Here is a 15,271-nt window from a genome sequence, read left to right on the forward strand (position 1 = left end):
GCCAGCTGAGAGTCTGTGTTCCCCTGAACTGCTGAGCCTTTCCTTAGGCTGCCCTGCCCTCTAGGAGTCAGTGTGTCCGTCCCTCCCTAGGGGCGGGGGAAGTCGGTCTGACCATCTCTTCTGGGGGCTTAAGGGTTTGCTCTGTCCGTCTCTCCTGTGGGGTTGGAGGGGAGGTGTTCTATCTCTCTCTCCCTGTGGGCTGTGAGGGTGGTCTCTTCATCTCTCCCTGGGGCCTCGCTCTGTCCTTCTCTCCCTGGGGGCTTGGGAGGTGGTTTGTCCATCTCTCCTTGGGGACTCGATGGGGGGTGGTCTGCCTCTGCCTGGGTCCTGGGGGGCATCTGTCGGTCTCTCCCTGAGGGCCGTGGGGGTTCGGGGCTGGGGGGTCGGTCTGTCCCTCCCTGAAGGCTGAGGGGGTCAGACTGTCCATCTCTCCCCGGGGAATCGGGGGAGATCACTCTGTCACTCCCTGAGAACTGGGGTGCTCAAATATCTCAATCTGTCCCTGGGGGTGAGCAGGGGTGTAGGTCTCCCTGTCTCTCCCTGGGAACAGGGTGGGGGTCAGTCTGTCTTTCCCTACCTGGGAATGGGGAAGGGGGGTGTTGGTCTGTCCACCCCTCATGGGGCCGTGGGTGGTGGGCAGTAAGTAGGTGGGAGGTGTGGGGCGACAAGGCTCAGAGCCTCTGGGCTTCCCTCCAGGAGGTGAGTGGCTACCAGCGCAGCACGTGGCGTGTCTGCTTGTGCCACGCGGGCGCTGTGCTCACAGCCGGGGCCCTGCTCCTCCTCTTCCACTGGAAGCCGTGGCTGGAGGTCCAGGCCAAGTGCACTTCCTGCCCTCTGGGCCAGGCCGACTGGCTCATCATCAAGGTGAGAGTGGCTTCCCCCGAAACGGGCAGGTAGCAGAGAGCCGGAGGGGCTGGGAGGCTCAGGACCCTGCAGCATAGATCCCACCCCACAGTTCCTGGGAACCCTGGAAAGGCTTTCCCACCCTTAACCTTGCCTAGGAGGGAAAGAACCAGGCTCAGAGAGGGTGGAGAATCACCCAAGGTCACACAGGAATCCAAGGACCCTGGCATCCAGGGCCTGGCATGTTACCCTGTCCCAAGAGGTCTTGCGGGGAAACTAATAGTTCAGAGGTGCCCCCGGGGTCAGCTGCCGGGGATGCCAGGGCAGGATTGAGCAACAGGAAAGAAGAGGGGTGGGGGCTGAGGGCAGGGGTCTGCTTCCAGGGGGCAAGAACCTGGAGGTTTGGTGGCAGCAAACACTCCAACTGGGAGCAGAATTGGGGGAAGGCACCCTGGGGCTTTGAAGGAGCCCAGAGGACCTGCCTTTGCTGGCCCGGGAGCCCAAGGCAGAGAGCTCTGTGCTCCAGCAGTGTGGGCACGGGCTCTCGAGGGCTGGGGGAGTTTTGGGATGGTCCCAAGACCTGGTGCTCTGTGCCTCCTTCCAGGACCAGTTTGGACAGCGTTTCACTGCCCGAGTGCAGGCTGAGGCCATCAGTGATGGCAGGTGGGTCCCGGTTCTTGGTCCAGCGGGATCCACTTGGCTGATCTAGGGGAGAACTGGGCCTGGTGTGGGTCAGACACTGCCTTTTTCTAGAGGGGAGAAACCTCGGAAACTCCACCCGCCCCCCCCGCCACACCCTACACACTCTGGGTCCCGTCTCCCCACCACACTGCCCACCAGCATCCCCAAACCCACAGGACCCAGGGCCAGGCTAGACAAAACTGAGATGCCCCAATTCCCAGCCCTTTCCCTTCTGTTTCCCAAGAAGCCTGGAGCCGGCCCATGGGGCTCCACAGGATGACGGACGGAACCACGTAGCTGTGGGAGTGACCCAGGAAGAAGATTGGCAAGACACCATCCAGTTGCACAGGAAGGAAGAGGTAACGTGCTCTAGCTCTCCTCTTTTTTTTGTGGTATTCGTTAAGCATTTACTGTGTTTCAAACACTGTTCTAAATCCTGGGGTCTAATTAGGTCAGACACAGTCCTAGTCCCATGTGGGGCTCGCAGTCCAAGTAGGAAGGAGATCAGGTATTTAATCTCCATTTCCCAGTGGAAGAAACTGAGACAGAGGAAGTAAAGTGCCTCACCCAAGGTCATGCAGCAAGCCATTTCAGAGCCCAGAATTAGAACCCAAGTCTTTTGACTCCCAGACCTGGGCTCTTTCCACTAGGCCACACTGCTTCTCTTCTACCCCACCCATCCTTGCTGTGGGAGTCGAACTGATATGTGGCCCCCAGTGCCACTGCTGTGGCCATCACCTTTTGGTCCCGGCCTCCAGCTCCGGCTCCCAGCAGAGGGAGGCAGGGTCACCTGGACCCTTTCATTTCGGGGGCGGTGCTCAGCTCCTCCTTCTCCTTTCTGCCATCCAGAAGAGCATCCTGCGCTACTACGTGTTCCAGGGCTTACGCTACATCTGGACCGAGGCCCGGCAGGATTTCTCTCCAGTCAGGTGAGGGGGTCGGGAGAGGGGGCACCAGATTCTGTCGGCTTGTTAGTAGAGGGGGCGGCCGGGGGTGTAAACTCTTGGAGCCCCCCCGGGTTTGGGGGCAGGAAGGTGTGGGAGGTTATCTCTGGTCTAGTGGACTTCGGGCATGTCAGTTCATCTCTCTGGGCCTCAGTTTCACCATCCTTACAATGGAGCTGGTAATGTGCCCATCCTGTGAACATGCATTGGGTTCAGCGGGGACTAGGTGAGGCCTCTATCCCGGAACTGCTTGGTGATACTCCTGCAGGAACTGCCCCCGTTGGTCACTGTGAGCGAGGCCTGTGACCTAGACCAGCTGAGTCCCTTTCCGGTACCCAGTCCCCGCTGCTTCCCTCCAGACTTCTGGCCTTACTCTCCAGAGCGCTTAGTACAGTGCTCTGCACACATTAAGCACTCAATAAGTACCACTGATTGCTTGTTCGACTGCCCCCTCCCCCCCGGGCAGGGGTAGGCCAAGCATCCGGCCATCCCCAGGCCTTTGATGGACAAGGAGGGAATGGAAGAGAGGGGTGGGAGCTTAGGGTACCCGGATTTTCCCCGACACCCGGGCCCCGGTGACCCGTGGGCCTCTCCGGCTCTCCACAGCTTCTTGGACAGCGGCTGGACCTGTGGGGAGCTCCTCCGCTCCTCCGGCCTGACCCGCCAGCAGAGCGAAGACAAGTAAGTGCAGGGCAGAGCCCCCTCTCCCCACCCGGCGAGGACCCGGGGTCGAGTGGACGGGAACCAAGCCCAGACTCGATCTTCCTCGTCCACCGTGGCTCGACAGGGTGATGGCAGAACCCACTTGCCTAAGAGAAACAAGGAACCCGAGTTTGATTCATGGGGATGGGAGGACAAGTCATTTTCTTTCTCTGGACCTCAGTTTGGCCATCTGTAAAATATGGAGAATCTTTCCCGTCACTGCCCCCGGCCACCCAGTGGAAGGAGAGGGTGGGTGTCCGGGTGGTTGAGCCGCCTACAGAACTGGGAGCTTCTGGAGGGACAGATAGGTTTTCTCTCCTCTTATCCAAGAAGCCTCCCTGGGGGGCTTCGGCCAGACACGCCTTCCCCCCCATACCAGGGAGAGACACAGCCTTCGGCCCTTGTTCTCCCCGGGCTTCTCCGCCCCGCCTCTGACCTCCCATTTTCCTCCTGCAGAAAGAAGATATATGGGCCCAATGTGATCCAAGTGCCAGTCAAGTCCTACCTGCGGCTGCTTGTGGACGAGGTGGGCTCTCGCCCGGCTCTGCTGTCTATTGGCAGGGTGGCCCCAGGCCGGCCGCTCAGCTTCTCTGAGTCTCAGCCTACCCCACTGTCAAATGAGGGTGACGGAAACCACCCTTCTCCCCACCCACGAGAGGCTCAGTCAGCTGGGCACCTCTGACTGCCCCCTCCCTGCCGTCTGTCTCCTCCGCAGGTGCTGAACCCGTTCTACGTGTTCCAGGTGTTCAGCATCATCCTGTGGGTGTGTGATGCCTACTATTACTATGCTGCTTGCATCCTCTTCATCTCCACCAGCTCCATCGGGCTGTCTCTGTATGAGACGAGGAAGGTGGGCCGGGACTAGGGGGTGGGGGACCAGAGAGGGGGCCAGGCGGGTCCCTGCCCTCAGCACCTCCCCTGGGGAGACCCTGCCCTTGGGCCTGGCGTCGGGCAGGGTCGGGGGCACTGGGCAAGGTGGAAAGTGGTTGAAACTTCTCGGAAGAGACGACAGTAAGGGTGAGGGAGGGGAGGGACAGAAGTAGCTGCCCAGTCCCCAATCCCGCTCCCCAATCCCGCTGGCTTTGGGGGAACTGGTGGGCCACCTCACCCCCTGCCGAACCCCAAGAGACTCTCCAGTCCTCCGTTGAGGGCAGTCTATGAGGATGGAGTCTTTGGGAACACTAGCACCACCCGGAGCTCTGCGGAAGACTGGCCAGAGTGGGGAATCATAGGAGAGAGCCCGCCTGCCCACCTTGCCCTACCCACCTCGTGCCCTCCACAGGCCCTGCATGCCTCCCTCCCCAGGGTAGCTTCCTCTCCAGCCTGGAGATTCGCCATCGGAGGGAGGGGGACCCTGGGCGGGGAAACGGAAAGCCAGTGCCAGCTGAGAGTTGAGGGGCACGGGATGCCGGCTGGGTCACGGGGCTGGCCCTCAGTGGGGGCTTGAGGCCACTCTCTGCCCACAGCAAAGCCAGAGCCTGCAGCGTATGGCCAGCGTGGTGGTGAGTGTGACGGTGCGCCGGCCCGGTGGAGGTGAGGAGCTGGACCTGCCCCCAACTCAGCGGCCGCTTCCCAAGAGCCCCTCGGGCCCTCGGCTGCCCCCGCCCCCCAGTGGCACAGCCGCTTCCCTCTGACACGGGGGCTCCATCCGGCCCCGGCAAGCTGGTGCGGGATCGCGGCTGGGAGGCGGGGGCTCCCCGGTCCTGGACTGGACTGAGGCGTCGGGGGTCTGTGCCCACAGAGGAGGAGCTCATCAGCTCCACGGACCTGGTACCGGGAGACTGCCTGGTGCTGCCCGCCGATGGGGTGCAGGTACCCTGCGATGCGGCGCTACTGGCGGGCGAGTGCATGGTGGATGAGAGCATGCTGACAGGTGGGAGCCCACCCCAGCCCCCTGCTCCCCCAGTCCCCAGCTCCCGGCCTGCCTATTCCCCCGACTCCCTTCTCTCCTGCTCCCCGAGGACCCCTCCTCCCCCAACCCCCTCACCAGGGTGTCTCCTTCCTAGGAGAGAGCGTCCCAGTCACAAAGACCCCCCTGCCCAGTGGGCCCATGGCAGCCCCCCTGCCCTACTCTCCAAAGGAGCACAGGCAGCACACACTCTTCTGCGGCACCCTGGTCCTGCAAGCCAAGGCCCACGTGGGACAGGATGTCCTGGCGACAGTGACCCGCACAGGTAAGGGGCCCCAAGAAGGGAGGGCAGGGGCTGCCATCTCCCCAATTGCAAGTTTGAACCAGATCCATGGGCAGTGAAAAAGGAGAGGGTCAGGGACTATAAATGGAATCGAAGGGCCAGGGCATTATCCTAAAAGCTCTGGGGCTCTGCCCCAATTCTGTGAAACTACATAGCCCTCGTTCCTTTCTCCCCAGAGAGCCCCGCCAGCCAACAGGCAAAGAACAAGCCACTCAGTCTTGGCACCTGGGACTGACCTTGGCAGAAGCATTGGGCCCTACCGGTTCCTTTTTGGAATCCTTCCCTGACTAAACCCTCATTTCTTTATCTCCCATTCCCTTCTGTGCTGCCCTCATACTTGGATTTCTCCCTTTTATTCATCCCTTCCTCAGCCCCACAGCACTAATGTCCATATCCATAATTTATTTATTCATAATAAAATCTGTCTCCCCCAACAGACTCTAAGCCCAACTCTGTTATATTGTACTCTCCCAAGCACTTGAACAGTGACTGATGGATTGCTTTCTACCCCGGTCTCAGGAGATTCTTGGGCTGCAGGGGGGGCGGAAGGGTGCGAGTGAGTGGGAGGAACAGGTGGAGGCCAGGCCTCGACCAGCTGCAAAGCTGCAAATCTGGAAAGTCCCGGCCTGAGGGTTTGAGCCTCCTTCCTGTGGCAGGTAGGGAGGTGGGTCCACCCCTGGTCTGGCCGTCTCCGGTCTGTGGGATCTGGGCCGGGCTCCGGGGGTGGAGGGGAGAGGCCGCGGGGACCGGCCGCAGAGACTCAGGACCCCCACTCTCGGCCGTCCCCCAGGGTTCTGCACGGACAAAGGTGACCTGATCAGCTCCATCCTCCACCCCAAACCCATCCACTTCAAGTTTTATCGTGACGCCTTCAAGTTTGTCCTCTTCCTCTCGGGCCTTGGTAAGTTCCTGGGGCCCCCGGGCTGGGGCCGGGCCTTCCCAGGGCCACCCCTGGTGCCTCCCCAGATGCCTCCCCAGATGCCTCCCCTGGCGCTGCCCAGGGGTGCCGCTGAGCCTGGCCCGCTGATCTCTCTTTCAGCTCTGATGGGCACCATCTACAGCATTGTCATCCTGATCCGCAACCAGGTGAGGGTCGACTCCCGGCTTGGGGGGCAGGGGGCCGCCTAGCTTTTCGAGGTACCTCGTATCCCCTTCCCACAACCCAGTGCCTCAGTTTCCTGACCTCATTTGCTGAGGCAGCATGTGTGACTTAAGACTGAGCCATGAGGTTCTTTCCTGTTTAGTCTTTCATTCCTCCTTTTGGGTTTCCCTCTTTCCTCAATCACCAATTTGTTTGAATAATGATGGTATTTGTTAAGCACTTACTATATGCAAAGCACTGTTCTAAGTGCTGGAGTAGATACAAGGTTGTTAGGTTATCCCATGTGGGGCTCACAATCTAATCCCCATTTTACAGATGAGGTAACTGAGGCACAGAGAAGTTAAGTGACCGGCCCAAAGTCACGCAGCTGACAAGCGGCGGAGCCGAGATTAGAGCCCATGACCTCTCACTCCCAAGCCCGGGGTCTCTCCACTAAGCCACGCTGCTTCTCGTCATCTAAGTGCTGATTAGCACTGTTCCGTTCGCTTGGGGAGGCACTCTTCTGATGGGGCTGAGTACTCTGGTGCTCTTGAGCATGGGCAGACAGCCTCCAAAACTGGAACCAGGGTCATTCACCAAACCCGTCCCCTCACCTGAGCCCGGGTCCTCCTGGAGCCCCCTGAACATCCCTGGTCCTCTCTACCCGCATCCGTCTCATCACCCTCCGACCTGGTCACCAAAGTGACCGAGGAGCAGTCGCAGAGAGAGCGGTCACAGAGACAGTCAACCGCAGAGCCCCGCCCCCAACCAGAAGGGTCAGTGGTCAGCGTGCAGCCTGGGAAACCAAAAATGAGCCTTCACTCCTTCCTCTCGGGTCATCGCTCGGCCTGCCAGGTGCCCACGGAGCAGATCGTGATGCGGGCGCTTGACCTGGTGACAGTCGTGGTGCCCCCAGCTCTGCCAGCCGCCATGACAGTGGGCACCATCTACGCTCAGAAACGCCTAAAGGCCCACGGCATCTTCTGCATCAGCCCCCCGCGCATCAACCTAGGCGGGAAGCTGCGGCTCGTCTGCTTCGATAAGGTGGGCGGAGGAGGAGGAGACTGGGCATGGGGGCCCGTGGGGAGTTGTGGAGAGACGTAGGGGCTGGTGTCGGATTGGGTCAGGAGCGTGGGGATAGAACGGTGACAATAGCCACCATGGTCGAGGGCCTATAGGGAAGTCTCTCCTGGCCCCAGAGGTGGCCCTGGAAGCGGGCACTGGCCAAGGGTGGAGTGGGAGCAGTGGGAGGAAACCCCACTCAGAAAGGGCATCTAGACAGAGTGTCTAGTGTCAGAGTCCCTTGTGTCTGGGGAGCGGGGGCACAGGACAGGGCAGTCAGAGGGCATCGCCCCCAAGATGCAGCTTTGGTCTTCTGGCTCTAAGACTTCGCAGCACCTCTGGCACCGTCCAGAGTGGGGGCCATGCCGTGGAGGCAGTTATAGGGGGCTTGGTCTAGCTCCGAGGGGGAGGGAGGGTCTTTCCCAGGATCAAGAACGAGCGCTGTTTCCCACCCCCAGGCCTGGTTCTGGTCCTCATCCCAGCATGTGTGCCTGTTCAGGAGTCCCCTGGTCCGGAATGTCCAGCGAGGCAGTCTGAACCTTGGCTCGGGGCCGGGAGGGATTTGCAGGGGACGGGGGCTGCTCGGAGGACCTGTCTCCCTCTGTCCCCAGAGTCTTATGGGGAAGGAGTAGCCGGGTTTCAGGATCAAGTCCGATCCTTCCACGCTTATCCCCTGCAGACAGGCACGCTGACAGAGGAAGGCCTGGATGTGTGGGGGGTGGTGCCCCTGGGGGAACCAATGCCCCCGGGGGGGCCAACCTTCCTGCCCCTGGTCCAGGAGCCACGCCTCCTGCCCCCAGGGCCCCTGCTCAGCACCCTGGCCACCTGCCACACCATCTCCCTGTTCAAGGACCAGCCCATCGGAGACCCCATCGACCTCAAGATGGTCGAGTCCACCGGCTGGGTAAGGGGAGCCGGTTCCCACGGCTGAGCGGTTCAGCCCCCAGCCCTCCCTCCTGCCCCCCCGGCTCCTTGAAACCCTGGGGTCCCACAGCTCCCGGGGAGGCCAGCGACCCAGGGATCCCATTTCCCCCTCTTGCACCACACTCACCCCCAGGTCTAGGGCTGTCTGGGCTGAACCGGGACGCGTGGTCCACCCGGCTGAGGTCCGACCTTTCCCGTCGTGGGCTTTGGCGTCCCTCCCCGCCGGGTGCTGCCCAGCTTCAGGATGTCTCCCCCACCCCCGCTGTCCTTTCTCAGCTCCTGGAAGAAGGCAGTGGTGTGCTGGCAGCTGGTGAGTTTGGGACCAAGGTGCTGGCGGTGATGAGGCCGCCCGCCCCAGAGGACCAGCTGTATGAGGCGGTGAGAGGGACTGGGGCTAGTGGGCGATGGGTGGAGGGGTAGGGGGGCACGGGCAGGGGCTGGCCCCAGTTGCCCCCCCCGCCCTGGTCCCTGGTCTGTGGGTCCCGGGTCCCGGGTCCGGGTCCGCAGAGCTGAGCCCTGGCTTCTCCATCCCCACATCTTTCAGAAGCACAAGGTGCCGGCAGGGATCCTCCAGCGATTTCCCTTCTCGTCTTCCCTGCAGCGGATGAGTGTGGTGGTCTCCTGGCCCGGGGGCTCGCCTCCCGAGGCCTACATGAAGGGGGCCCCCGAGCTGGTGGCCAGCCTCTGCACCCCGGAGTCGGGTGAGTTCCCGAGGCACTCCTCAGACTCCAGCAGCTGGCGGGAGGCCCCCCTGTGCCCAGCCTTTGCCTCCTGTGCCCAAGTCCCAAACCCCACTAGTGTGTCCCCATCCTCTGAACAGCCAAAGCGGTGTGGTCTTGTGGGGAGAGCTTGGGTCTGGGGGAGACCAGAGACTCCAGGCCCACCTCTATCACTGCTGACGGACTTCGGGCCAGTCAGCCAATCACTTTGGGCCTCAGCTTACCCACCTGTAAGAAGAAGCTCCCGGGGCCGATCTCTCACTCAGGTCTATCCTGCCCACAGTGCCCGGGGATTTCTCTGAGACCCTTCTGCACTACACCACAGATGGCTTCCGTGTGCTGGGCCTGGCCTCCAAGAGCTTGGCCGCCACCCCCAGCTTCCAGGCGGCCCAGGAGCTGACCAGGTGGGGTACTGGAGAACTCGGTGAAGGATGTGGGGAATGGAACCCTTGAGAGTTGCAGAAGCTGATGGGGAAGGCTGGATGGGGAGATCCTGGGGTTGGCGAGGTCCGAAAGCCAGCTCCCTCCCTGCCACCTCCCACAGCATCCCAGACTCTGAACTAGGCTCTCACCTCGCCCCCACATGGCACCGTCCCCACCCCACACTACTCTGTATCTGTCCAGCGCGCGTGTACGCTTGCTCTCTCTTTTTTTTTTTTGTCTCTCTCTCACATACACCCTCTTCCTCCCCCAACCGCCACCCCAAGATCTGACTTGCCCTCCTGGCTCTGATCCCTGGGCAGGGAGGCGGTGGAAAGTGGGATGACCCTGAGGGGACTCCTGGTCATGCGGAACGTGCTAAAGCCAGAAACGGCCCCCACCATTCACCAGCTGCGCTGTGCCAGCGTGCGCACCGTCATGGTCACCGGTATGCAGGGATAGCCGCGGCGGGGATGGGGTGCAGGGGATGGCCCTCAGCCCGGGGTTGGAGCAGGATGCCCGACAGGAGATCCCAGAGCATAAGTTACGCAGCCCCTCCAGCCTCTCACTGCCCCATCCAGGGGTGGTGATTGGGTCAGCCCGGGAGAAGGGGCAGAGGCTGTGTTAGGGTGCTTTGAGAGCTTCACTTTACCATCTTGGTGCCCAGCCACCCGAGGGCTCATGAGAGAGGAGGAGCTTCACGGGGGAGGAGCCTCACAGGGGGTTCATCCTGCCCCTTGCCACCCGGAGGAGCTCAGGGTCTATACCCTGCCCGCACCCCCACCCTGGGTAGCTCAGCCCGCCCATCTTCTCCCTTGCCAGGGGACAACATGTTCACGGCCATCAGCGTGGCTCGTAGCTGTGGCATGGTGGGGCCCCGTGAGCGGCTAGTTTTTGTCCGGGCCACGGCCCCGAGCCACAGCAAGCCTGCCGCACTCTTGTTCTCCCCCTCGGACCACCTCCCAGGCAGCGGCCAAGCGGAGGTGAGTCTGCCCACCCCACCTGTGGGACTTTTTCAACCCTCAGGACCCCTGCCTCAATCCAAGCCCCTCTGCTTCCCCATCACCCAGACTTCCTCAGACATCTCATCTGGAGGCAGGGGCAGGGCCCACTGATTCTGAGGTCGCCTTCTATATGTGCCATCCGTCACCCCCATAGCTCCACCACCAGAGGACAGGCTGTCCCCGGGGCAGAGGGAGGAAGGGAGGGAGGGGGGTGGGCACGGGAGGGCACCGAGCTGCTGAGTCCTCAGGTGCTGACCCGGGCCGAGGGCCTGGCCGAGGAGCCGGAGCTGTGCCACCTGGCCCTCGATGGGAAGTCGTTCGGGGTGGTCTTGGAGCACTTCCCTGACCTGCTGCCCAAGGTACGTGACCCCCACTCCCCTCATCTTCCCCCTCGGATTCCCCTCTTCTCCCCCTCCCCACCCCCAGCGCCTCAGTTCCTGCAGCTGCTGGCCGGATCCCCCCTTTTCCCGCTCCTAGTGGCAGCTGCTGTCACCCAGAGACCTCCCCCATCTGACCCCCACCCTCATCACTCCCTGTCCCCAGATCCTGCTCCGGGGAACGGTCTTCGCCCGCATGACCCCAGACCAGAAGACCCAGCTGATGTCCTGCTTCCAGAGCTTGGAGTGAGAGAGCTGCCTCTCGGGGGATGGGAGGGGGGCTGGAGAAGACCCGAGGGAGCCGGGTTTGCTCAGGGGAAGGACCCCAGGAGTCCTGCCTCCTGGGCCAGCCCTGTCCTCAGGAACCCAGCTGCCCCGCTAGAGGGGCAGGGAGTCCCTGGCGAGGCCCCGGGAGTCGGAGGAGAGGGGGCACTGCCGGGCCTGCCAGCTGACTGACTGTCTCATTCTTTCCTGTCCCATCCCGTCCCGTGCCGGGCAGCTACTGTGTGGCCATGTGTGGGGATGGCGCCAATGACTGCGGGGCACTCAAGGCAGCTGACGTGGGCATCTCACTGGCGGAGGCGGAGGCCTCAGTGGCCGCCCCCTTCACGTCCCACCTGGCCAACATCGAGTGTGTGCCCAGGGTCATCAGGTATGTGTGGCGGGGAGATGAGGGAGGAATCTGGAGGCCTACTTCCGGCCCAACTCCCTCTCTGTGTCCCCCTCCTCGCCCGCTGTCCCAGGTGCCCGGGTTATCCCTTCCCGTGCCTCAGTGAGCAGCCGGCTCCACCTTTATAATAATAATTATTTGTTAAATAACTAGGTGCCAAGTATTGTCCTAAGTGCTGGGGTAGATACAAGGTAATGAGGTTGTCCCACAATTTCTATCCCCATTTTACAGATGAGATAACTGAGGCACAGAGAAGTTAAGTGGCTTGCCCAAGGTCACACAGCAGACATTGCATCTCCCTCCCCAAGAGCCAAGAAGCCTCAGAGGCCTGATGGGCCCCAGGCTCTCTGCGGGGTCCTGGGTGTTGACTTCCCTCTCCCAGGTGGGCAAAGAGGGGAAGAGGTGTGAAGCTGCCCCCTCAACACCTCCACCATAGTCAATAGTATTTATTGAGCACTTACTGTGTGCAGAGCACTGTCCTAAGCGCTTGGGAGAGTACAATATAACAATATACCAGACACGTTTCCTGCCCACAACGAACCGACAGTCTAGAGGGGCCGGTGCTGGGGGTAGAAAGGGAGTGTCTGATGGTGTCAACCTTCCCCCTACCCCGGTCCCTCACAGGGAAGGACGCTGCTCTCTGGTCACCTCGTTCGGCGTGTTTAAGTTCATGGCCCTGTACAGCCTCATCCAGTTCATGTCGGTTCTGCTGCTCTACACGGTGAGTTGGGGGGGCCGGGCCTGGGGGTGGGGGCTGGAGCTTGAGACGCCAGCTGACCTTTGGATAGTCTGTCCACTCTCTAACCGGGCCTTAGCAGTGTTCAGAGCACTGGGCTAGACACAGCGGGGTGCCAGAAGTCCCCATTCTGGCTCTCTGGGACTCAGAGGGGAACTGGGGAACCAGGTACCCGTGAGACCAACTCTACAAACAGAAAAGGCTCCCGGTGTTACAACTAAAGAAGCATTTGGCCCCATTTGGCCCCTTTCCTCTTCCAAGTGCTTAGTACAGGGCGCTGCACACAGTAAGCACTCGACACCTGTGCTGGCCATGCCCCAAGTCCCCAAGCCCTGAGCCAGTGGTACCACAAACAGAGGGAGACAGTGCTTAATTTTTACCGTCAGTCTATCAATCAGGGATATCGATTGAGCTCTGTGTGCAAAGCACTGAACTAAGCATTTGGGAGAGTAAAATACAACAGAATTGGTATAGAAGCAACATGGCCTAGTCCCTAGAGCATGGGCCTGGGAGTCAGAAGGACCTGGTTTCTAATCCTGGCTCTACCACTAGTCTGCCGTGTAACCTGGGGCAAGTCACTTCACTTCTCTGTGCCTCCATAACCTCATCTGTACAATGGGGCTTCAGACTGTGAGCCTCATGTGAGACATGGACCGTGTCCAACCCGATTAACTTGCGTATATCCTCAACTGTATATATTGTCGTTACCCTATTTATTTTGTTAATGAATTGTACATCGCCTTGATTCTATTTAGTTGCCATTGTTTTTACGAGATGTTCTTCCCCTTGACGCTGTTTAGTGCCATTGTTCTTGTCTGTCCGTCTCCCCCGATTAGACTGTAAGCCCGTCAAACGGCAGGGACTGTCTCTATCTGTTGCCGACCTGTTCATCCCAAGCGCTTAGTACAGTGCTCTGCACATAGTAAGCGCTCAATAAATACTATTGAATGAATGAATGAATATCCCAGCACTTTGTACGACTGCTGGTACATAATAAGCTCTTAATAAATACCTTTAAAAAAAATAGATCCCTGCCCACAAGGAACTTACAGCCTGGCAGGGTAGACAGACATATTAAAATAAATTTCAGGGAGAGGGAATCATCAGGGAGCCTAAGGATATGGTTGTGGAGGGTGTTTGAGGAGTGCGCTTCCCAGGGGTTGAGGGAAGACAGACAAAAGTGCATAGAAGATGCAGGAGGGAAGGAGTAGGGTAGGAAGCAGAGAGATGAATTAGGGAAGGACTGGTATGAAGTGAAGGCATCTAGGTAAGGGAGGGGCTTGGAGGCTGAGCCTGCCCCTGACCTCTGCCCCCCTGCCCCATCCGGTCTCCCTCCCCAGATCAACACCAACCTGAGCGACCTGCAGTTCCTGTTCATCGACCTGGTGATCACGACCACGGTGGCCGTGCTGATGGGTCGCGCTGGGCCGGCCCGGGAGCTGGGGGTCAAGCGGCCGCAGGGCGCTCTGCTCAGCGTCACCGTGCTGGGCAGCCTCCTCCTGCAGACTGCCCTACTGGCAGGCACCCAGCTCTCTGCCTACTTCATCACCACCGGCCAGCCCTGGTGAGGCCCCGGGAGGCGGGGGACAGAGGGGCGCGACAGGGCACATGGACTGGCCCCTGAGCCGGCCCTCTTCCCCGGGTCCGCTGGGTCCCCGGGCCGGCTTGGTCCCGGGTGCCATGGATTCCTCTTCGGGGCTCAGTTTCCCCATCCGTAAAATGGATGTCTGAGTGGGGGTCATGGGGGAAGAGGGAGAGTGGCCCCCCTCAAGGGGGCCACTGCCAGGATATGACCCCAGGTTGCCTGGGCAGGGGCTGGGAAGGGAGATGACCACAGCAGGGGCAGGGGCTCAAAGACAATCCTGGCCTAGGGACCTAGATTCCAATCCCCATTCTGCTGTTCACATGCTATGTGAACTGGGACCGCTAACCTACCCTCTCTGGACCATCCATTACTGGAGCAGGCAAAGATGGCTAGAGCTGTCAGAAAGACCCACGGGCTCCTCTGCCCTCTCCCGTCCCCGAGTCCAGCCCGCTTCCCTTCCCAGGTCCGGCCCACTCGCCTCCCTGAGCCCTGCCCTCTCGCCCTCCCTCCCTCTCTTCGGGTCCCGGCAGGTTCATCCCTCTGAATAGCACCGTCATGGCCCCACGGAACCTGCCCAACTACGAGAACACCGTCGTCTTCTGCGTCTCCAGCTTCCAGTACCTCACCCTGGCCGTGGCCATGTCCAAAGGCCACCCCTTCCGTCGGCCTCTCTACACCAACGGTGAGGGCCCAGTGGAGCAGAGGCGGACCGTCAAGGGAAAGCTCACCACCACTACCCTGCCTCTTCTGGGTCATCTACTGGTTTGTGGGGCGGAGGTGACTCCTCTGCCCTAGGGCAGGGGAACGGGAGTCAGTGTTGGGGGTGGTCCGGGTCCCGGTGTGTTTGTGACACCCCCGTCTCTGGCCTCAGTGCTCTTCCTCCTGGCCCTGACCGTGTTGGGCGCCCTCCTGGTCTGGCTGACCCTGAGCCCACCCAGCTTCCTGCTCTCCCTGCTGGAGCTGCGGGGCATCGGAGACGGAGACTTCAAACTGCTTCTCCTCGGGATGGCCGCGCTCCACTTCGTCGCCGCTTCCATGCTGGAGGTGGGGATCGGGCAGGGAGGGGGGCAGAGCTGGTGCGGGGGTGGGCAGGGAGGGGGCCGGAACCAGTGGAGGGTGGGAAGGGAGGGAGCAGGAGTTGGTGGGGGTGTGCAGGGAGGGAGCGAGCTGGAGCAGGTGGGGAGCGGGCAGGGAGGAGGCCGGAGCCAGTGCCGGGAGAGAGAAGACTGCTCTCAGCCAAGACATCCGTGGGACCGGGCTGGGAGAGAGGGCAGGCTGGAGGGTGTTAGAAGGTGGGAAGCGGGGTGAGGGAAGGAGCCAAGCTGTCCCTC

The 15,271-nt window shown here is 61.0% G+C and overlaps 1 protein-coding gene across 3 annotated transcripts in view; it reads left to right on the plus strand.

The window, feature by feature from the left end:
* ATP13A2 (ATPase cation transporting 13A2) overlaps positions 1–15,271 on the plus strand; it is a 30,575-nt gene that overhangs the window by 14,178 nt on the left and 1,126 nt on the right. Inside the window, exons 3-28 of one of the 3 annotated variants that reach the window (XM_029066201.2) lie at positions 697–864; positions 1,448–1,506; positions 1,769–1,883; positions 2,374–2,453; positions 3,075–3,149; positions 3,627–3,696; positions 3,886–4,020; positions 4,637–4,703; positions 4,912–5,043; positions 5,177–5,344; positions 6,153–6,263; positions 6,402–6,448; positions 7,299–7,487; positions 8,185–8,409; positions 8,706–8,807; positions 8,974–9,130; positions 9,432–9,552; positions 9,892–10,016; positions 10,391–10,551; positions 10,821–10,931; positions 11,116–11,195; positions 11,449–11,601; positions 12,244–12,340; positions 13,696–13,919; positions 14,471–14,622; positions 14,812–14,984. In XM_029066201.2, the coding sequence (XP_028922034.1) occupies positions 697–864; positions 1,448–1,506; positions 1,769–1,883; positions 2,374–2,453; positions 3,075–3,149; positions 3,627–3,696; positions 3,886–4,020; positions 4,637–4,703; positions 4,912–5,043; positions 5,177–5,344; positions 6,153–6,263; positions 6,402–6,448; positions 7,299–7,487; positions 8,185–8,409; positions 8,706–8,807; positions 8,974–9,130; positions 9,432–9,552; positions 9,892–10,016; positions 10,391–10,551; positions 10,821–10,931; positions 11,116–11,195; positions 11,449–11,601; positions 12,244–12,340; positions 13,696–13,919; positions 14,471–14,622; positions 14,812–14,984 (3,297 nt within the window). The remainder of the gene's footprint in view (positions 1–696; positions 865–1,447; positions 1,507–1,768; positions 1,884–2,373; positions 2,454–3,074; positions 3,150–3,626; positions 3,697–3,885; positions 4,021–4,636; positions 4,704–4,911; positions 5,044–5,176; positions 5,345–6,152; positions 6,264–6,401; positions 6,449–7,298; positions 7,488–8,184; positions 8,410–8,705; positions 8,808–8,973; positions 9,131–9,431; positions 9,553–9,891; positions 10,017–10,390; positions 10,552–10,820; positions 10,932–11,115; positions 11,196–11,448; positions 11,602–12,243; positions 12,341–13,695; positions 13,920–14,470; positions 14,623–14,811; positions 14,985–15,271) is intronic. The other 2 variants (XM_029066203.2, XM_029066202.2) reach the window with 2 other exon arrangements.

This window comes from Ornithorhynchus anatinus, chromosome 5 (assembly GCF_004115215.2).
Source record: "Ornithorhynchus anatinus isolate Pmale09 chromosome 5, mOrnAna1.pri.v4, whole genome shotgun sequence".
NCBI classification, from domain to species: domain Eukaryota; kingdom Metazoa; phylum Chordata; class Mammalia; order Monotremata; family Ornithorhynchidae; genus Ornithorhynchus; species Ornithorhynchus anatinus.